Source organism: Petaurus breviceps, unplaced genomic scaffold (assembly GCF_028583685.1).
Source record: "Petaurus breviceps papuanus isolate PSGF00001 unplaced genomic scaffold, PetGlider_PUasm1.0 90895, whole genome shotgun sequence".
NCBI lineage: Eukaryota > Metazoa > Chordata > Mammalia > Diprotodontia > Petauridae > Petaurus > Petaurus breviceps.
The window spans coordinates 3162980-3186386 of NW_027187372.1; the positions used below are offsets into that span (position 1 = coordinate 3162980).

The 23407-nt window shown below is 42.1% G+C and overlaps 1 protein-coding gene across 1 annotated transcript in view; it reads left to right on the plus strand.

Annotated features, from left to right (window-relative positions):
- Positions 1–22913, plus strand: part of LAMC2 (laminin subunit gamma 2) — a 78826-nt gene extending 55913 nt beyond the window's left edge. The window contains exons 12-23 of the mRNA XM_069074395.1: positions 1289–1434; positions 1910–2066; positions 3193–3398; positions 4069–4148; positions 6835–6984; positions 7353–7497; positions 9713–9862; positions 10575–10689; positions 12476–12675; positions 13905–14063; positions 14146–14245; positions 19196–22913. Of these exons, the coding sequence (XP_068930496.1) occupies positions 1289–1434; positions 1910–2066; positions 3193–3398; positions 4069–4148; positions 6835–6984; positions 7353–7497; positions 9713–9862; positions 10575–10689; positions 12476–12675; positions 13905–14063; positions 14146–14245; positions 19196–19449 (1862 nt within the window). The 3' untranslated portion in view covers positions 19450–22913. The remainder of the gene's footprint in view (positions 1–1288; positions 1435–1909; positions 2067–3192; positions 3399–4068; positions 4149–6834; positions 6985–7352; positions 7498–9712; positions 9863–10574; positions 10690–12475; positions 12676–13904; positions 14064–14145; positions 14246–19195) is intronic.
- The last annotated feature ends 494 nt before the right edge of the window (positions 22914–23407 follow it).

Here is a 23407-nt window from a genome sequence, read left to right on the forward strand (position 1 = left end):
AAGTACACAGTTTAATAAGTATTTGGATGAAGCCAGACAGTCAACAATGCTTTATTTACTATCTGCCAGACACAGTGATTAGCACTGGTGCTTTGTTAACTGGTGTGTACAAAGAAAGGCAAGACCATAGTTCCTGCCCTCTAGGTGCTTACAGTCTAATGGGCAAGACAACATGCAAACAACTCTATGTATATGAGATTTAGGCAGGATAAATTGGAGAGAAGCAACTGAATGAAGTTATTAGTATTGAATGGGGCCAGGAGAGGCTTCTTGAAGGAGGGCAGGGAGGCCAAGAGGTTAAAGTGAGGAGGACATGAGTTCCAGGCATGGAAGACAGCCAATGAAAATGCATATGGCGTTGGGTTATAAAGAGCTTTAAAAGTCAGAGGATTTTATATCGAATCCTGGAGTAAGTAGGGAGATGCTGGAATTTATTGAATAGGAGAGTGACGTGGTCAGACCTGCACTTTAGGAAGATCACTTTGACAACCGAGTGAAGCATGAACTGGAATAGGAAGAGAATTGAGGTAGAAGACAAAGCAGCAGGCTATTGCAGTAGCATAAGTATGACATGATGAGGGCCTGTACCAAGATGGTGGCAGTATCAGGAGAGAAGGAGGTATAAATGAGAGATGTCACCGCGGTTGAATTGACAGAAGGTCACACCAGATTAGAAATGGGGGCAAGGAGGGAGAGAGAGTGAGAATTTGAGGAGGACTCCTAGGTTGTGAGCCTGAGTGACAGGGAGGCCAGTGGTGTCCTTGACAGTTATAGGACAGTTAGAAAGAGGGGAGGGAGTAGATCAAAATGGGTTCAGTGGACATGTTGAGGTTAAGATATCAATAAGATGTCTCATTCAAGATGTGCAGTAGGCAGTTGGAAATGTGAGGCTGGAGGTCAAGAGAAAGATTAGGGCCAGATAAGTAGATTTGAGAATTATTCACAAGATGATAATAGAATCCACTGGAGTTGATGAGATCACCAAGGAAAATAATATAGTGGAAGAAGAGTAGGTGGTCGAGGGTAGGCAATAAGAGTCTGAAGGATAGACTGTTGCATTGTCTTTTACCCTATGCATCGTCTTCCTGGAAACACACCTGTTCAAGAAATCAGTTTCTGATGACAAGTTAGAAAGTTAGCAGAAACAGATATTATCTGGACCAGAAAGGGCCAAGAGTTCTCAGCACTGGTGACCTGACATTCTTCATATTTATCTTGATGATACCTCTTACCCCCCCAATTAACCTGGTTTAAGTTGTTCTCTACATTGCCCTTCTATTTTCCCTAGCTTGTAATTGCAACTCAGTGGGATCTGAGCCTCACAGGTGTCGAAGTGATGGGAGCTGCATCTGCAAGCCAGGGTTTGGGGGCATCAATTGTGATCATTCAGCATTAACCGACTGTCCAGCCTGCTACAACCAAGTGAGGGTTCAGGTAAGCTCTTTTCCTAAGTTACCGGCCACCCAGAGTGTTTCCTGTTTTAAAGTTCACAAATGTTTCTAGGATAATGATAAGAGCTCTATGGGGTGGACCAGTGGGAGATGGTCTGGTGGGAGCAGCTGGAATTTTTTCTGGAGACTTGATTACTGATGTTAATGAAATGGTATTTAAGATCTTACAGTCCTTTTTGTGTATGTTATTTTTTAAGGAATGCAATTAGAATATAAATCAGTAAAATGTAAATTAATTTGAAAAGTCATAACACAAATGCTCTCCAGAAATCTCTCCAAAATTCAGAGAAGAATGTAAATATTAGTCCTTCAGGGTCCCAAAGAGACTTCAAATGTAGAACAAACTGAACTCTAGGCAGAAGTATTTTAGAGTTTCTCAATAGGTCCTAGTCTCAAGGGTGGCTGGGAAACCTTGGTTTCTCTCTGTGTTCTGATCCTGTCCCCTGTGCTGGTTTCAGTTGGACCAGTACTTGCAGCAGCTGCAGAGTTTGGAGGCTCTTGTTTTGAAGGCGCAGGCTGGTGGTGGGTCCCTATCCAATGCAGAACTGGAAGGCAGGCTGAAGGAAGCAGAGGGGACCCTTCAGGACATTCTGAGAGAAGCTCAGATCTCTGAAGGTAACAAAGGACAGTTTCCCTTCAGACAGAAAAGGGAAGGAAGGGCCTCTATGGGGAGGGAGTTATACATTGTGGAGTGCTTCTGCTAGGATTAATATCTGTAGGGACCTGAGTCCCAAGCCTTTAGCAAACCCTCTTTTTATCCTTGGAAGTAGCATGATCCACTGGAAAGCAGGCTGGATTTGGAATCAGAAATCTGGATTCAAATCTCAACTCTACTACTTGCTTCCTATGTGATTTCAATGAAGTGTTTTTCCTTGACTGTGGATCTGACCATGTCACTCACCTACTCAGTAAACTACAGTGGCTCCCTATTGACTCTGGCATCAACTATAAACCCTTCTTTTTTGACATTTAAAGTTCTTCACAATCTGGTCCCAACCTAGCCCTTCCTTTCCTACATTCTAGCCAAACTGGCCCTCTCTCTGTTTCTCACATATGGCTTGCCTTCTTCCAACTCTGGCCATCCCTCACCTATGGAATACACTCTCACTTCATCACCTCAGAGAATGCCTCTATTACTTCAGGATATAACTCAAGCACCACTTTCTACTCACAGCCTTTCCTGATCTTTCTCCTCTCCTTCCCCCCCTCCCCCACTCTTTTTTCCCAACTGCCTGGTATTTATAAATCTGTTTTCTATGTGTATAAATATATAGTAGTCTCTCTAATAGAATATAAGTTCCTTGGGGACAGGGATTGTTACTATATCTATATGTATATGTACACACATATACACATACATATACATATATACATGAAAATAAGACGAGGGCCTCCCATATTGCCCAGCATATAGCACGTGCTTAAGAAATATTTGCTGGTTGATTGATCATGGGCAAACTCCTTAACCTCAATGGGCCTCAGTTTCCTCATGCACAAAATGAGTTTAGACATTAAGACCCTTCTATCTTTGAATCTGTGATCTCATGATTCTCTTTGGAAGTTAAAGAGCTAACTGTTAAGGCTTTCTTGACCCAGGATGCGTGGGGACAAACAGCATAATTAAATGACATTTGTGCCTTTTATAATTGGATCGGCCCAATGGGCTTCTCTCTCTTTAGCCCTTTGTTTCCATAATGACCAATCCAGGAAATACTCACTTTGTCTCATTACATATGTCCAGGCTCTAGTAGGTCCCTGAAGCTTCGCCTGGACAAGGCAAGGGCACAAGAGAACAATTACCAGTCACGACTGGATGAGCTCAAAATGACTGCAGGCAGAATGCTAGCCCTGGGGAATCAGTATCAGAGCCAAGTCCAGGATACCCGGAGGCTGATTGCCACGATGAGATTGAACTTGGAGGAAAGTGAAACATCTCTAAGAAGCACTGTAAGTTCAGCGGCGTTCTGAGGCTGGGGTGGGGTGATGGTGGTGGTGGGGGGGGGGGGGAGGTGGGAAGGTGAGAGGGGATGGGAGTGAGTAGAAGACCCACGTTCGCTCACTCGACCATTTCCACTTTCCCCATCCTCTTACCACTGCTCCCATCTCTCAAGCTTGGAATTCCCTTCCTTGTAATTCCTTGATCCTTAGGAGATAACATACAAAACATTTTGGAAGCCTTAAAGTGTCATATAAATGTAACTATTATCATCATCATTTTTAACCACAGCAGTGCTTAAGACTTATCAACCAAGGCAGGGCAGGGTCTCGGTCTGTGTTGGTAGAGGGAGTCCCCGGGTTGCCAAAATCACAGATCCTTGATGGAGGAGGGATAGGATTAGTTGAATCTGTTATTAAATCTGAAGGAAGGAGGCAGTGGTGGGGAGGTGGGAGACCCAAGGACCTAGGATCAGATGCTGTCTTAGGGAAAGCAGATTGACGGATGACTAAATACACTGAGGCCGGGAGGGGGAACGGAGATGTAAAGGATAGCTTGTACTATTGAGGATGGGGCAGCACCCACAGAAATGATGTTAACGGGTCAGATTCCTCACTTCTGTAGGCACCAAAGTTAAATAATAAAACATAAGATCTTTCTCTCTATTCTTCTTCCCTCCAGAATATCCCACCTTCAGACCAGTATGAAGGACCAAACGGCTTTAAAACACTAGCCCAAGAGGCTTGGAAGTTAGCAGACAGGTGAGTCACATTTGGTGCTATTAACTTGGAGGTCAAATCTCCTTGGGGAGCTGACTCACCCAAGCCATAGATGTGACCACAGGGGCTCTCTGGCTGACCTTGCCCTGGGATGAATAACCATCCTCCTTCTTCAGTGTGAGTCTGAATCACTTGGCTTTTAGAGAACTGGAGCTCTCCAGATACACAGTCATGTAGGAATTCTTAACCTTTTTTGGGTCATAGATGCCTTTGACAGTCTGGTGAAACCAATGGTCCCCATTTCAGAATGTCTTTAAATACATACATAAACATACTTAGGATTACAAAGAAAGCGAATTCTATTGAAATATTCTATCAAAACAATTCTATTGAAATTCTATTATCAAAAAATCTGTTATCGAAATTTCTTTTGAAATTCTATTATTAAAAAAAATAGAGACTAAGACAAAGACCCAAGACTAAGAATCCCTGCAGTAGTACAAGGCACAAATGTTTTGTTTCATTTTTTTGTAAAGGAAGAGGTCATGGATAGAGAGTGGGAGCATTTCCTTCCCAGCTGCTCCAACTGTGACTTGTTGGTTATATACCAAGTAGGGCATGGTTCCTAGGGCCACCTGGAACTGGAACGAATGAGAACTTTGGGAATGCATTCTCTGTAGCTTTGGGGACTCGAGTGCTCCATTCAAACCAAGCCCAGGAACAAGTAGCAACAAGTAGAGAGCAGGCAGGCTGGTTGGGGGCCAAGCCTGCAATCAGCCGAGCTCTGCAGGGGCCTAATGACTGCTGTAAAACATATGTTTGTGCTTCTGCAGCTTCAGAGAGTACTCTTTACTTCAGACCATAAATCCAGCTGCCTTTCAGATTTGTTCCTAGTGTGATACCCAACAGGTGGTGGCAAATTCAGTTGATCTCCAGTGGAACTCAGTCAGTGCAAGGGGGCTGGTTTGGACTTCTACAGGGTGAGCCATTGCCGGGGCTCTGCAGAGCTTTCCTCGGTTTTTGGGGGGAAGGGCAGGGAAAAACATCTGGGATGATTTTGTTGACAAAGCCTTCTCTCTTTGGACTCAGGCCCAGTTTAGGAGTGGACTAATGGGAGAAAGAAATAACCTGGCAGAAATATCGTGAGAGCCTTGCTGGTTTAGAAAAGGGCCTTGAGTTGTAGGAAAACACTCACCTTAGACAGGGCCCACAGATTCCATACCCTGAAAGGCCCCTGGGGCTTTCATTCATTTAACAAGCATTTATTAAGCACCTACTATATTCAAGAGGCAGAACATAATACATATCGTAGGTGTTGTTCTTTCCAGGTAGAATGCACTGAGTCCAGAGTCTGCCGCTGTGTCTAACTGTATGATAATACCCCTTTGTGCTTCAGGAACTTGCTGGACCTACTCAAAATATTAAAATAGATCTGTGATCTCTCCAATGTCAGTGTGCCCTCCAAAGCAACCCACCCCTACCCATGCCTGCCCCTTCTATCAGGCTCTTGTCCATGCTCTCCCATAAATTTCCCCTACAGGAGGTCTACCCAATTAAAAAGGGTGAACAGCCTTCTTCACTTTGTCTTGGCATTGTGAGTATGCCAGAAGAAGATCTGAGACATCCCCCCTTCCTCCCTCACTGTTGACACATGACCAACTCATCTTCTTGTTCACTTGAACGGCGTCCTTGACTCTGGGTCTTCTTAGTACTTCCTTATTTCTAACGTGTTGTGGTGAACTTGACTCACTATGTGTGTCTCCATAGCCCTCTGAGGGATACTCATTTTAAATTACTTACAGACTTTAGTATTCTAGAATTAAAAACCATACAATAATACTGGTAGAATATTGGAATTAAAAAGCAGGGCCTTTGTTTCAGAGAGAAGTTTGGGGTCATTAAAGACGTTTTGCAACTTAGGCAATCCATAGGCAATCTAGCCCATTCTTCCCCTGCTGCTCAATTCTGGGTCCAAAATGTCCATTTGTTACATCTGTCCAAGATTTTATGAACTGTTGCAGGTTCGCCATCTAATTCCATGTCATAATCTGGACAACAAACAACATCCATGTCTCATTGCTGTATTCTCCACAAAGCTCTCCTGGGACTGTTCATTGTGGTGTAGAGGTGACCCCAGGTTCTTGATGGCTATGTTGGATGAATATGTTGAATGACAGTTTCCATCATAAAAAAAAAAGGCATTGAGTACAGTCCTGAGGTTTTACCTACTAAATGATGGAAGGTCTTGAAATCAGATATTTTCATGCATACATATGATACTGCCAAGAGGGAAAAATCCTTGGTTTTTTATTCTGGGCTGGTTCTCCAGAACAGCGATATCAAATTCAAATAGAAGTAGAGACCATTAAATCTTACATAAAGATCCCAGCAGGCACCTTCTGACTTAGAAAACCACATAATAACATTATCTATGTCTTATTCTATTTTTACTTTTTTATTAAATATTTCCCAGTTACATTTTAAGCTGGTTCAGGCAGCACTCTTGGGAGTGATGTGTGTCTGACACCTCTGTTACAGAACATTCCATTACTTAAGGGATGCTCTATTATGTCTCTTCTGAGGTAATCATTTGATTTTCTACTTGTCTTTCTGGGGGCAAATCTGCTCTGCCATTCCCTTTCTTTTGGCTTCTATCAAAAGGAAGAAGGCAGATGTTCCAACCTTTGCTGTGAAAACTCTAATGAGATTTCAAATTCTTATCTTTCAGTCATGTAAAGTCAGCTAATGATATGGAACGGCTGGCCGGGGAAACCAGGGATTATTCTAACCAAGCCTTGGAACTGGTTCGAAAAGCTGTGACGGAAGGAGTGGGAAGCAACGGTGTGGACAGCTCTGTGGTGCAAGGGCTGGTGGGAAAGTAAGTCTGAATTGACTATCCTGATTACTGGAAATGAGGCAGGTAGAGGAGCAGGGAAGGCTTTCCTGTGGGAACCCAATGAGTCTGATTCGTTTCTGGTTGTGATAATAGTAAAAGCTCCTATATATGATAGCTAACATCTGATATTTAGATAGCTCTTTATAAATATTTTTACAAATATCACCTCATTTGATCCTTACAACAACCCTGGGATAAAGGTGCTATTATTATACCAATTTAGGGAAACTGAGACTGAGAGGAGGTAGATAACTTGTAAGTGTCTGGGGCAGGATTCGAATTCAGGTCTCCCTGACTCCAAAGCTAGGTCTCTAGTCATTGCAGATTCTCAAGATGATCTCTTTCTGTAGATTTGAAGAAGCCAGATCCCTGGCCCAGCAATTGCAGAGGGAGGCCAGTCAAGCTGACACTGAAGCAGAGAGATCTTATCAACAGAGCTTGCGCCTCCTGAACTCTGTACCTCAACACCCAGGGATCACTAACCAGGCCTTCCAGGTGAGGGGGCCTCCAAGTAAAACAGCCGAAACATAAATCTCTCCTCTTTTCTTTTGGGAGTTCCCCTCCCACCCCCTATGTACTAGGCCATTCCCCTAGTGGACCTTCCCTGATCCCAACTTCAGGTGGAAAGAAGGGACACTTCCCATTTCTTCTGCCTTTTTTTCTATCTACCTTGGGAGAAAAAAAATTCTGAGGAAGACTCAACATAACCTTGGTCTATTAGAAGTGGCAAATTGTGATGATAGCAGCTTTTTTAAGCAGTTTTTTAAAATAAATTTTTACTGACAGTCAACAATCAAGAAGCATTTTAAAAATAAATAAAATCTTTTTTTTACTGACAGTCAACAGTCGACAAGCATTCTTTTTTTTGTGTGTGTTTTTTGAAGGGGGGAAGGCAGGACAATTGGAGTTAAGTGACTTGCCCAAGGTCACAAGGCTAGTAAATGTTAAATGTCTGAGGCCAGATTTGAACTCAGGTCCTCCTGACTCCAGGGTCAGTGCTCTATTCACTGCACTACCTAGCCACCCCTCAACAAGCATTTTTAAAATTAATAAAATAAATTTTTACTGACAGTCAATAAGCTTTTTAAAAAATAAATAAAATACATTGTTGCTGTCAGTCAACAGTCAGCAAGCATCTTTTTAATAAATAAAATAAATTTTTACTGTTAGTTGACAAATGCTAGCTATGTGACCTTGGGCAAGTTGCTTTAACCCTGTTTGCCTCAGTTTCCCCTTCTATAAAATGAACTGGAGAAGGAAATGGCAAACCCTTCCAGTATCTTGGCTAAGATAATCCCATATGGGTTCATGAGGAATCAGACATGGCAGAAATGATGGAATAGCAATAAACAACGTGTCACACAGTATGCTAAGCCCTGGGGATATAAGGAAAGGCAATTCTTGCTACTTTTTTTTTTTTAATATCACCACCATTTCCTAATCCTTCCTTCTTCTCTTTCCCAGAGAACCAGCCCTCATAGCAAAGAATTAAAAAGAGAAGGAAAAAAAGAAACAGTTCAGCCAAACTAACCCACACATGGAAAAAGTCTGATATTACATGCATGTTCCACACCCACATGATTCCACCTGGCTTCTCCTATCTCTTCTTTGGGCCAAGATCGGTCATTATAATTTCACAGTGCCTGCTACAGTGGTAGCCTTTTTCCCCAGATCCCAGGGACCACTGGCAACTGTAGCAAATTAATTACTAGTGACGGTTTAATTTTTCCTGAGTCCTAACCAAAGGGGGCTCACTTCTGTTTGACTTAGGACAGGGATGGGGAACCTGTGACCTCAAGGTTCTCAAGAGTGGCCCTTTGCCTGAATCCAAACTTCACAGAACACATCCCCTTATAATAAAAGGGTTTGTTCTATAAAACTTGGATTCAGTCAAAAGGTCACACCCAAGGACCTAGAAGGCCACATGTGGCCTCGAAGCTACAGGTTCCCTACCCCTGACTTAGGGAATGGCTTTCAAAGTTTGATTTAGGAAAAGTCTATTCTTCCTGCAAAATTTGCATGGGGTCTACCACCCCTCCCCCAATGGCTAGACTCTCTGTTCCTTTCTCTATGCCTTTACCCCCTCCATGTTCACTATGGAACTAGGCTAAGAGAAGACATAAACACAGACATACAACAAACAAGCAAAAACAATGACTTGGAGATTTTGCCTCCGGATGCAGATTCTGCAGAGGGACCAAAGAAGATGGAGAGTTTCTCAGATGTCTTTGGGGCCCACTTTTCTTTGCCTTGTGACCAGTGCTTACTCTCCATGACTTTTTGTGCCCTTTATTGCATCCTTCCTATTTCTAGGCAGTGATGTCAGGCCCTTGCAGGGTCCTACAGACTGGCCCCTGTGGTAAGGGGAGGAGAAGGAAGGAAACAGGCATTAATTAAATACCTACCCTGTGCCAGGGACCGTACTTTCCAAACATGATCTCATTTGGTCCTTGCAATAGCTCTGGGAGGCAGGTGCTGTGATCATCCCCATTTTACTGTTGTGGAAACCGAGGCAGACAGTGGTTAAATGGCTTGCCCAGAGTCACAGAACTAGTAAATTTCTGAAGCCAGGTTTGAAATCATGTCTTGCTGATTGCAAGCCCTTTGCCCTTTCTCTATGCCTCCCCACATCATCTTTGCCTCTGTCCTACCAGCTGCTTTTTGCCCTGTAGCAGAAGAGTAAGGCTTCTTGATCTCCCTGTGATTTCAGATGGAAACAAAGAGAATCAGACAAGAAGCTGATTCTCTGTCAAGTCTGGTAACAAGACATATAACAGAGTACAAACATTTGCAAGAGCGCCTGGGAAACTGGGAGGAAGAAACACAGCAGCTGTTACAGGATGGAGAGGAGGAAAGACAGGTAAGTCATTTCCACTGAGAATGGTTTACATTTATGTAGCACCGTATGGTGCAGCAGGGCTTTCTTCATGATGACCTTGTTTAATAGGTCATTCAAATCTGATTTATCCCCATTTTACAGATGAGGACACCAAGGCACAAAGAGCCTATAGAATGACTTACCCAGAGTGACATAGCTAGTCAGTGATAAAGTTAGGATTTGAATCCAGATCCTCAAATTCCAAATCCTAAACAAAAGGTGCTTTGGCAACACAACAACACTTTTCATTCAGGCTGCTATCTAAAGATGTCCTGAAATGAGCCTACTTGTATCTAGGCTGGGAGACAAAGATAATAATGTTAGTCACCCAGAACTATCCCATGAGTCAGTGCCCAGATTTGGGAATAGAATTTGGGCCTTTTGACAGTTGGTCTAGGGTTCCATCCACTAGCTGGGCCAGGGGTTAAAATTATAATTTGCAAGACGACTTTTTCAAAACCTGAATCAGAGTTTGTTTCGTCCCTGGGTCTGTGTTACTGAGTCGTCAAATGTTTTGTCCTTTCCCCAAGAGAGGGAGATTTCATCTGTTTTCATGTTCCTGTGAGGTGAATTATGGCATTCTGTTATCACGAGAGAGAAATGTGCTGGGGTTAATTTTGTTTAGCAGGAATGCGCTTCTGGGGTGTAGGTTACGTGTGCTCTAATCTTGGGTCTTGTACCTGACTATTTACAGAAATCCGATCAGCTGCTTTCCCGTGCCAATCTTGCTAAGAGCAGAGCCGAAGAGGCCCTGAGCATGGGCAATGCTACTTTTTATGAAGTTGAGAGCATTTTAAAAAACCTCAGGGGTGAGTCTTTGTTTATTTATTTATTTTAAATCTAGACCCATGATTTTATTGGTAGAACAAACTCCCTCTACTAAAGTAGATTGATAGCTGCCCTGTATATAGTCAAACAACAGCTGGCATTTATCTGGGCATTTAGGAGGTGCTGGCCCTGTAGTCAGGTTGTGTGACCCTGGGCAAGTCACTTAACCCTGTCTGCCTCAGTTTCTTTATCTGTGAAATGAGCTGGAGAAAGAAATGGCAAACCTCTCCAGTCCCTTTGCCAAGAAAACTCTAAATGGGGTCACAAAGTGTCAGACGGGACTGAAATGACTCAACAAAAGCATTTATGGAGCATTTTAAGGTTGGCAAAGAACTTTACAAAGTAATCACACTTGATCATCACAACAACCCTGGGATGTATGTTCTCTTATTATCTCTCTTTTACAGATGAAGAAATTGCAGCAAACAGAGGTTAAATGACTTGCCCAGGATAGCGGTGTCTGAGGCAGGATTTGAACTCAGGTCTTCTGGACTCCAGGTCCACTTCTCTGTCTAGGTCCTGGAGGTTAAGGGACTTGTTCATGCTCACATGGCCAGCATGGATCAGTAAATCCCAGAACCTCAGTCTTCCTTACTCCAAGGACAGCTCTGTAACCACTCTGCTAAGCTGATTCTCTGAGTCCTTATTCATTTTATTAAAATAGTTCATATCTACATAGGTTTGCTAAGTATTTTACCCACATTATCAAATTTGAACCTTGAAACAGCTTATCCCCATTTTACAGATGAGGAAGAATGAGTCAAGTGACCTACTCTTGGCTGCACTGATAGTTTAAGTGTCAGAGTCAGGGTTTGAAGCTAGGTCCACCAGACCCCAAGTCCAGCACTCTATGTACTGGGCCATGCTGTCTCTTTGTCCTGTTCTCCTCTGCTGGTGCTGGAGTTGGGCCTAATTTGTCACACTAGAAAATGCTTGTTGCTGTTCCCAGAAACAGCTACCATTGCCCCCTGGTGACAGTGCTAGCACGCTTCATTAGTGTGGGAAACAGTAGGAAATTCCTGTTCACAGCTCTAGGCTCCTTTATTATTGAAAAGAAGAGAAACATTCCCAGGGCTCCTTTGTTTGGACTTTCTATTCCCATTACTCCTTTCCTACCCAAACTCACCTGTTCTTTTTCCCACTTAATCTTTTTTAACCAGACCTGTCTTGTGATTTCATGGGTATACAGAACCCCGCTGTTAGACCTTAACAAATACTTGTTCAGAGGTTGATTGAACTACCTTTATCATTGCAGATCAGACTCACTCACAATCTTAGAGCTTTGCTTGGGAGCAACTAGAGATTAAATGATTTGCCAGGGTTACACAACCAGTGTGTAACAGGTGGGATTTGAACTCATGTCTTCCAGATTCTATAGTCTCTGCCATGATGCCTCTCTTCCATTTCTTAGTTAGGAAGCCCAGGAATATAAGTTGCAAGCTCAGGGCCCAGTATTTAGAGCCATAAATTTGAGCTTTTGTCACAACCTGTGTGGTCTTGGGCCAAGACAATTACTTGCCTCGATTGTCCCTTTTGTGATGGAGGTGGGTGGGTAGATGGGAGCTGGCTGTGTATTTAGACACAATAAATGATGAGTTTGACTTAACATGAAGCATCAGCTCCATCCTGGGGTGCTGCTGACCTCTGGAGTTTAAAAAAGTAAACCAAAAAGGAATTTAGGCCTTGGGTTTGATTCTCAGGCTCTTTCTCTGTCGTTGCGTCATTGGTAATTCCTTCGACTCACAGCGCTATCTTCCCTCATCTCAGAATTTGACCTGCAGGTCGAGGATAGGAAAACAGAAGCAGAAGATGCTATGAGGAGGCTCTCCTTTATCAGTCAGATGGTTGCAGATGCCAATGACAAAACAGGACAAGCAGAGAGGGCCCTGGGCAGCGCCTCTGCAGATGCCAAGAGGGCAAAGGGCATGGCGGGAGAGGCGCTAGAGATCAGTGATGATATTGAGAAGGTAAAGGTCATTAGCACTCTGTGGAGGGCATGTTGGGGGGGAGGAGGGTAAGGACCGGGAAGAAGGATGGGAAGGGGAATTGTGTCTGCTCTGCTGTGGCCTTGTCTAGCACTGTGTCCATCCATATGGTCGAACTCTTGCTTGGGTGAGATACAGGCTTGCCAATGGCTCTGACAGGAAGGACCTCATTTGTGGTCCTGTACATACCCCTTTCCCCAGTAGGGCTGGACCCAAAAGATTCTCACATTAGATTATACACATGGAACTGCAGTTCTAGGCATTTGAGCAGGTATAACTTATCTAGGTGAGAGTGATATCAATGTCTTGATTTCAGAACTTGGGAAAATTTCAACCCCAAAATAGCTGTGACCCTATCTCTTATGTTTAGTCTCCTAGTAGAAAGAGATGACCTTTTCAGCCCATATTTGAAAATTGAATCTAATAAAGGTCAGGTGATGAGAAGGACAGAGAAAGAGAGAAACAGAACAGAAACAGAGACAAAGACAAAGACAAGAAGCAGAAAGAGACAGAGGGACACAGAGAGACAGAGATCCCCTCCACACATCCAAGCTAGAACTCTTGACTTTTAAACTATTTGGTCTTACCAGGTCTCCTACTGGGAAGAGATAGAGTTCTAACTCTACCAAATTATAGATGCCTTGGTTACTTATAGAAACAATGTCCAAAGGTATGTCACGAGCAAAGACCAGGCATATGTAATTTTCCTTCTATAACATCTGACACTGAGCCCTTTGTAGTTCAATGCTTATTGATGTGACTGATGTTGAACCAGGCTTCTAGTCCAGAGGTAATAGCTCCAAGATACAGCAGGCCTCTCTTGTCCACTAAAGCCCAAGAGGCACCAGTGAAGTCATTCCAGAGACTGTAGGAGTCAAGCAGCAGGATGTAGAGATATGTGGACTTGTTTTCCTTCTTTTCTGTTTTCCCATATTTCTCTCAACGTGTTTACTTTTCCATTAATGTTCAAGCTGAGACAGGAACAGAGTCATGTTGTTGACACCCTCCCAGTCCTTGACAGACCCCGAAGTGACTTGTCTGAAACCAAGCCTGGGGATGGGTGTGTTCCCAAATCTGGCCTTTTCTCAGAAGATCTAGTTCATGTCTTCATGGGTCAGCTGCAGCTGTTTGTCTTCCTAATTTGTCTTGGGGTTGTTTTCTTGCCTTGTGAATGTCCCTCCTATCATCCATGGCTCCATTTCTCCTCCCAGGAGATAGGAAGATTGAATTTAGAAGCTAACACAACAGCAGATGCTGCCTTGGCTCTGGAGAAGGGGATGGCCACTCTGAGCAGCGGGATCCGGGATGTGGAGGGAGAGCTTGGAAGGAAAGAACTGGAGTTTGATCAAGATGGGAACGCCATGCATATGGTAAGTTTCCAGAGGCTGTCTTGTGAGAGGAGTTTGTTAAACCAGCTCATTCAATAAGTCATCTATGTTTTTTGTTCTCCAGGTAATTCAGGAAGCCCAAGGGGCTAAATCCAGAGCCCAAAATGCAGGACTTACCATCCAAGATACACTAGATGCCTTGGACAGCATCCTGAATCTAATAGGTATGTAAAGTGGCTTTCTAGCATATTAGCACCACAATTTCATAAGCTTCAAATGGCCTTTTGGAAAAAACACTGAATTCTTCATTCATTGCTACTGATTGTGAGATAATCTGTTAGAACAGAAAAACATAAATAGAACCATATGTGCCCTCAAGAAGCTTGCATGTTACTAGGAGAATGTAATAATTACACAGATAAATATATACAAGATATTTTGACCATTAAAGGAATGGGGGGGGGTGGCTAGGTGATGCAGTGGGTAAGGTGCTGGCCCTGGAGTCAGGAGGACCCGAGTTCAGTTCCAGCCTCAGACACTTAACACCCACACAAAAAAACTAGCCGTGTAACCTCGGGCAAGTTACTTAACGCCAATTGCCCTCCAAAAAGCAAAAAAAAAAAAAAGTAATGAGGGAAGACTTTATGGAGGAGGTAACATTTATTCTATCTCGAGAGGAGATAAGGTCCCTGAGAGGCAGAGCTGAGGAGGAAGTATATTTATGGGCATGAGGGTTAGAAGCAGGAGAAAGACTTAAATGCGGCCAATTGTATTTCAGTTTAGCTAGATTGTAGACTCCATGAAAAAAAGTAATATGAAATAAGACTAGAAAGCCACTGAAGGTTTTGGGGCAAGGGCATGACTGGCAGTCACATGGAAGGGGATAGATTGGAGAGGAAGCAGGAAAACCAAGTAGGAGAAATTATCATAGTCCAAGCATGAGGTGATAAGGGTCTTAGCTAGGAAGGTGTCTGTGAGAATGAAAGGAAGGGAGTAGAGTCCAACGATGTGGGAATCGAATTAACAAGATAGTGGTTGATTGTGTATGGGCATGAGGGAGATAGATGTCTCTATATTACCTATAAGGTGGTGACCCTGGTTGACTGGAAAGGTGGTAGTGGCCTCTGATGACCCAGGAAAGTGTGGAATAGTATTTACATTTTACATTTTGTACATGTTAGATTTGAGATACCCAAGGGACATCTAGGTAGGAATATCTAATAGGTAGTTAGTGATATAGGACTGAAATTTAAAAGAAAGGTGAAGACTGAATTTATGAATGAGAGTCAACTTCTTGAGATGATCATTGGAACCATGGAAGCAAATGAGATTGCCAAGAGAGAAAATACAGAGAAAAAGAAGGGAAGAAGGCCCAGGATAGGCTCCAACTACCTATAGGTGGTTTGGGAAGAGACATGAGAGAGGTGGTGGGCTGCCTCTGGTACTGAACATTTTGTGGGTAAAAAGGAATTTGGAGGCATGATGGAACTTGAGAAGCAGCGGGCTCAATGGGGTTACACCAAATCCAAAATAGGACATTGTTGTTCAGTCTTTTTTCAGTCGTATCTGACTCTTTGTGACCCCATTTGGGGTTTTCTTGGCAAAGATACTGGAGTGGTTTGCCAGGTCCTTATCTGGCTCATTTTACAGGTGAGGAAACTGAGGCAAACAGGATTAAGTGACTTGCCCTGAGTAACACAGCTAATGTCTGAGGCTGGATTAGAACTCAAGATGAGTCTTTCTGATTCCACGCCCAAGTGCCCCACATTTCCCCACTATAGTCAAGCAAATATAAATGTGGTTTTCCATATCATGGCATCAAGAACCCAAAAAAGTGCAATTTCCAAATTTATTGTTAGTCATGGTCCTGGTCTATGATAATATCCCTTAAGATCAAACTATTCCTCTAGTAGAGTCAGAGTCAAAGTCAATAAATATTTATTAAGTGCCTACTGTGTGTCCAGGATTGTGCTATTAAGGAGTTTGTGTCCTGGAAGAGGTAACATATCAAATGATTCTTAATACCTTGGAAGGAGAAATAGGAATGGTTGTTAACTCCTATTTCAAATTCACCTAAATCCCAATGAAGTTGGTTTTTTCTATTAGAGAGCAGCTTAATTATCACAAATAATAAGTTGTTTTATTTTAAGAGTAATTCTAATAATATAGGATGCCAACGTTTACAAAGCATTTTATTTGTAATAGTCCTCTAAGATAGCATTGCTATCACCATTTTACAGATAAGGGAACTGAGGCTCAAAGAGGTGAGAAAGAATGTTAGAACTGGAAGGGGTCTTAACGTTCATCTAGTCCAGTTATTTCACTTCACAGGTTAGGAGGCTGAGGATGAGAGAGAGAGAGAAAGAAATTTGCCCACAGGCACACAAAAAATTGTATGAGAAGCAGAATTTCATGTCCCTTGACTGCTAGGCCAACACTCTTTTCACTATAATAACTGAATAATGCTCTGGGTTTTGCAAAATGCTTTACATATATTATCTCCTTAAGCCTTACAACCCAAGCTGAAACCAGGATGGGTTGATGAGACTCCATCTCAGGGGTCTGAATTTGAAAGATGTTATGAATCCAGATCTTCCTGACTATCACAGTCCCTGGCACACAGTAGATACTAAATAAATGCTTGTTGATTGATTAATTGACTCCAAGTCTAGCACTCAGTCCCTTATTCCATTCCCCTCCTTATGTCACACTGCCTCCCTCAGACCTTGACAGATCATTTGGAATAAAAGAATCAAGGGTACTTTTAACATCCCCCACCCCCAACCCCATGCATGAATTCCAGGAACTAGGGTTTTGTAGGCTTGTTTTCTCTTTATGTAGTACGGATCAGGGATAAATGTCGGTGAGCTCTGCTGGGTTTTTCACTAGGTGGCTTGAATTGACCTAAGGCTGCTGAAGCTTATTTGAACCAGTCTGGTCTGACCAGATGTTCTTCAAGCTGGCATTCTTCAGGATGGCTCGTGGGGAGAACCTGACCTGAACTCAAGTGACGTTCCTATTTAAACTGAAAAGAATTTCATTGGATTCTCTAGATTTCAAATCAGAGTCAGAGTCTATATTCTTCTCCAGCCAGCTAGGATCCATCCCCCAAACTCAAACAGTTTGTGCTGACCTCTGCAAAACCCTAAGCCTGAGCAAGTTTCTTACAAGCCACTAAGGACAAACAGCAATAGTTTCCCTGCAAAGAATTCAAGAACTATAGGATAGAGGTGACCTTGAACCCAGGGCACTAGTGGGTTGGGTGAGCAGGCAGCTTGGACTGGGACAAGGAACTCATCATCTTTGACCACCTTTTTTTTAGACGATGGATCTAAACATATTGCTAGAACCCTCCTCATCTAGACATTAAAAACAAGCTTTAATTTTAAGGGGTTAGGTTGGGGTTGATGGGCAGCTAGGTGGTACAGTAGATAGTGCACCAAACCTGGAGTCAGAGAGTCCTGAGTTCAAATCCAGCCTTAGGCACTTCCTAGATGTGTGACCCTGGGCAAGTCACTTAATCCTGATTACCTCAGTTACCTCATTTGTAAAATGAACTGGAGAAGGAAATGGCAAACTAGTATCTTTGCCAAGAAAACCCCAAATGGGGTCACAAAGAGTTGTGCATGACTGAAAAAAGACTAAACAACAATAATAACAAAACCTGGAGTCAAGCAACTAGGCCCAGACTAAATACTTGCAGCTAGAGAAGCTACAGAGCACGTCAGAGGTAAAGGAGTTAGCCTTGTGGAGGAAGCCAGTTACTGGCTTCCCATAGGGATCAAGCAAAGCATAGTCTAATGGTCAGTATTCTTGGGAACCAACAGATTATACTGAAGGAGGAAAGGAAGGTGGGTCTTGACAGCATCAAAAGTGAGCTGAAGCTCAAGGAGAAAAGTCAGGATAGGCATGGATTTTACAGACTTGACCTTGGGTAAATAAATTAACCTTCCTGAATCTCAGCTTCCTCATCTGTAATATGAGAAGGGGTTGGACTAAATGATCTTGAAGTTCTATGATCCTGGATGGTTTGGAGTATTGCTTCTGTGGGGTCATAGTTTTGAGCAGTGTCTGGGTTTTGATGGATGTGCATGAACTTCTCAGCCCAGCCCACTCTGTCTCCAAAAGGGGCCATGCAAGTCAGACTATCTTGAAGGTTCAGACTTAAGAAAGTTTGGTGTCCCATTGGTCTCGAGAACATGATAGACAATGTGGATTGTTATTTGTCCTTCATTCTCGGAGAGGACTGTGACAGCAGGAAGGAGATGCTATGATATGCAAGTGAATTGCACTTAAATTGGGGAGGGCTGTGCAAAGTCACCAGTCTCACTCTTTCCTCTGGAGTCATTTGGGTCCAGTGGCAAGATATAGACCAGGATGACTGGAGAAGGCCCTGGATGCAGTGGGAGGCCTTAGTCTTTTTGAGTTAAGGTCTGTCCCAGGTCTCAGTTTGTCTGAGACAATGCCAATTTAGTGATTAAGGTTAGGTAAAAATGAGGCAAAGAATAACCTCTTTTACCTAGTCTAAAATAAAATAAAATAAAATCAATCTGTGAGGGGAAGACCCTTAGGGTTTCTGGGCAAAATAGAAACAATTGCTATTTACACTGACCTTGAACCATCAGAATCCAAACAAGAGCCAAGTGAGGTTTGGACTGGGACCCACTGGCCAATCAATGAGAGCCAGCATGATTTGGATTTAAGGCATTGTTCATAAAAAAAGAAATCTATCTGTAAACCCCAAGACAGGTTTCAATGATCAAAATTTATATTCGTTTGGGCAGAGCACCTGTAGGTAAGGGTATTTTTCCCTATGTGGACAGAGGGAGAGGGGGGAGAGGAAGAAGAGGAGGGAGGGGAGGAAGGAAGAGAAGACAGGGAGGGAGGAAAGGAGAAAAGGAAGAAGAAAGGAAGGAAGGGAGGGAGGAAGGAAAGAAAGAGAAAGAAAGGAAGGAAGGAAGGAAGATAGAAAGAAAAAAAGAAAGGAAGGAAGGAAGGAAGGGAGGGAGGGAGAAACTATGTTACTCAACTGGAACTGGCCAATTGGGTCCCCAGTGGGTTACTACTGCTCACACGGAAAGAAAACAGTGGAAGATAAAAAAGGCCTCATGTGTATTTAGAGAAATCCGGCTGTAGAATTTCCTTGTTGACTCATTTCCTGTTCCCTGAAATAGACCAGCCCGGCGGTGTGGATGAAGAAGGGTTAATCTTACTAGAACAAAACTTCAGCAAAGCCCGAAACCAGATCAACACCGAACTTCGGTCCTTGATGCAGGGACTGGAGGGCAGAGTTCGTCAGCAGCAAGACCACCTTCGACTCCTGGAAGCAAACATCAATGGGATCCTGGCTGACGTCAAGAACTTGGAGGACATTCGCAACAATCTGCCTCCTGGCTGCTACAATACCCAAGCTCTTGAGCAGCAGTGAAAACGTCCTAGAGATTTCTCCTCCTTGATTCTCAGATCACAGACCCCAGAGTTCAGAGCACAGCACTGGTGAGGGTGGGGTTGGGAGAGGCACAACTGGACTCAACTGAAACCATCTTGCTCAAGTCGACTGACCCAGATCCCAGTGCTGTGACTAGAACCAGTCAGAGGTCTGACTGTACATGTGGGATCCTATTTGCTTCATCATGTTGGGTAATGAATCGAATGACATTACAGCAGGAGACTGATTGAGCAGCCAGGACTCCAGTATAGCTTTGGGTGGAGGATTAGCATATGGTAGAATGGCCAAATCAAAACAGCAGGGCCATAATGAGCCAGGGAGGAGCAAATTGGGTTTTGCCTAAGGGCAAAAATATCTGGAGGGAGAGGGGGCTGCAATTCACAGTGATTAAGGTTCTCAGATCTGGCTTTGGCCCATCCAATCACTGTCCCCAGGGGTCTATCTTATGGTGCTTTTCTCCTGGGTCCCAGGTTTAGTGAAGGTCAGATCCTCCCTTCTTGTGGCAGGCTTGAACCTGATGTCTGACTGACCTTGGTGCCACTGTTCCCTCATCCCTAATTCTTTTTGCCCCAGGTAAAAAAAATGTCTAGTTTCAACTCTACGGAAAAGTCTTAAGCTCAAGAGTACATTCAAGAGACATGCTTGAAAACATGATCATGCTTAAATTAATCTAGTTCTCTGAACCCTGTGGCAACAGAATTCTCCAAATTTACCTAGTCTTTCCTCCAAATTCATTCTAGTATCAAAAGAAGGAATGAAACCCAATGAAATACTGTTACCTCTTAACAAGGCTTTTACCCTTTGGTACTTTTCCCTTTCACCTCCTCATGAGGATTACACTTATACCTACTTCTAAGCCAAATGAATGGGATGTGAGAGAAAATTGGCATAGCAAACCCTGGGGTTGATTACATTTTGGTGGCATTCAGGGCCCTACTACTTGGTGATCCTGTTGCCTCAGAGGCGTCTCCAACCTGGGTGGGCCAGTAGCCTTTACCCTCCTGTCTGATACAGCCTACATTTCATTAGCTATTAAAGAAATAGAGAAAGGAAACTATTTGGTTTCAAACTCATAAAATATGTAGCTTGAATATTGAGAGAGATGAAACTTATCTAGAGAATCAAGTTATCCTTCCCTTTTAAATCCCTCCCTTTTAAAATCCCAGGCTTCAATGTGTATTTTGTGGACCTCCTTTCCTCAGTATACCAAAGGATGCTCCCTCTTTAGCCTGAGCTGAGTAGAAGATCTTGTCTGTCCTAAACAGTGTTTGGTGGAGTATCTACCTGGATTGTACCTCTGCCTCAAGCTTGAAAGACAATTGGTGCTGCCTTTCCTCTTCCCACCATGTTTTCTCCCTTCACTTTTAATGGACATGTTTTTAAATAAAGAGGTATTGAATAAGCTGCCCATTGTCAGTTCCTGTTTTATAGATTAACAAACTCCTCAACTACAGATGCAAGAATTTAAGAACTAGAAACCACTTCTGCAGGAAATATGAGAGGGGTCCTTTGGTTGACACTTCCTGTCCTAGATCCTGAAGCTGTCATGTGGATTCTCTCCCAAATGGAAAAGAATTTTGCTGGATTTAACTATTGTTGTCTGATATTTCTTATAATGGAATGACAGAGTTTTGTTTCAAGGACAAACTAATCACCTCTTCAGGCCTTTTCAAGGGAACTATTTCCTGAAAGGGTTAGTAATTAATATGTATGATTTCTTGACTTTTGGAACGTGATCAAAGCAGAATCTCTGGTATCTACAGGGTGTCATACATTTTGGGGAATGGATTTTCTATAATACTAATTATGAATGTGCCCTTGGGCTGAGTAATTAGGAGAAAGAATCTGATGACATAGACCAGACACTGATGAATGATACTTTCGACTTGATCCTTTGTTTTGGGTGACAGTGAATTTGGAAATCTCATTTTATAATGAACATTATAGAGCACTTTAAAGTTTACAAAGAACTTTATGTACATTATCTCATCTGAGCCTTAGGAGGTAGGTATGATAAATGGTATTCCCATTTTACAGTTGAGGAAACTGAGGATTAGAGAGGTTAAATGATTTGTCCATGGTTATACAGTTAGTAAGTGTCAGAGGAAGGATGTGAACTCAGATTTTCCTGACTATAAGTCCAACATTCTCTGTTTGCTATGCCAAACTTTCTCTAGTGTTTATTCTAGATTATATAAAAGTCATATTTTTTTTATGTTCACTTGGATTATTATGTGGTGATCTTAGGCTTGGGCCTTGAACTAGTGCATCAAAAGTATAGTTCTATGTTTGTTCACTTTCTTGTTTTAATTCATCTTTGGGAGATGTGGAATATCTTGTTGTCATTTATTTTTCTTTCATTCTTGAAGAGGACCATTAATTAATTTCTAGTTGATATTCCATTATAGGTCATCTTTTTTTTTTTAAATAGGGATTTCTAGTAAGAGAGGGAGAATAGAAAAATCAACAAATCAAAACTTTTCCTGAACAGACATGTTACTTGAATCCCAGGATGTGGTTTCTTCTCCTTTCTCTTAGAAGATGGGAAGAAAGGATAAAAAGAAAAAGAATGAGACATAATCTAGTCTCATGTTTGCAGCAAGCGTCAAATAGCATGGATGTGCTTCCTATGCCTTTTGCTAATTCTTGGTATGGTGCTGGAAATGGTATGGTACTCTGTTGCTCAGTTTTCTCACCTGTAAAGCAGAGAATATTTCTCTAAAGTTTAGGTCCATGCTTTCCTAGTTAACAGATGACTATACAGTCTCTCAGTAAACAACCCAACTCCTCAAGCTAGTTATAAAAGTAAAAATAACTATGTATCATTGTTAATATCCATTAACTGGCAAAGACTACCAAGAATCAGCAAATTAGTAGATTATCTCAAAGATGATTCAATTCTCTTTTCTTATTAGATGCTCAAGAATCAACATTTAGCTTTGGGAACAAAAGAGTAAACAGTACAATTTATAGATCTGAAGGCTTATCAAACACAATTTCGATGTGTCAATAGCCCCTACTGAAGATAGAAGCTATTGGCTAAATAAACAAACCATTAGTTTGAGAATAGGAGCATCACAAAAATCAATGACTCATTATATTATTCATCATTGATGGACATTACCTATCATGGACACACTAATGTAACACAAGTTAAAATGAGTTAATCATGATGTTAATTAAAGTGACCTGCTTAAGAATCAAAATAGTAACATAAGAATGGTTGTTCTGAACCTAACTGAATAATGCTAACATCAATCAACCAATCAAGTGGCCAATGTCATTGTCATATGGCTTAAAGAACTGCCAACCTGTGGACCAAAATTTGACCTTTTACTAGCATATATATGATATAAAGTAAAAATGTGGGAAATAGTAATTATCAAATAGAATCAATTTGTTTATTTCTCTCCCAAATGTATTAAAATAAAATATAAAGCCTTGATTGTGGTGGTTATTGTATTTTAGTAAAGCTTAAAAGTTTTTGATTATCATGTCTTACATTTTACACAGTAGAGGCAAGCTTAGCCAGCACTCTCCTACTTGGATATCTTTAAACATATCTCATCACAGATAATAAGCATTGCAAATGGAAGTGTAAACATATCCATAACTCATACATTTGCCAGTTGTTTTTCCCTCATATGGATGTTAATCCTTAGCATATTGTCAGGCATATATATTTGTTGACTGGTGTGTATTAGAGTAGGCAAGGCAAAAGAAATACTGCCCTTGATAGACATGTATTATATACTTGTATGTAGGTTAGTACAAATAATGTGTGCGCAAACAATTGAGTTTGAGCAGAAAAATTGCTTTAGGTATATTTTATAGTTATTAGTGCCTATAAAGTAAAAACTCAAGTAGAAACAACCAGCTCCCTTACTCAGTGGTCTCAAACTTAGATAGTGAATGTTTAAGTTTATTGTTCTAATCT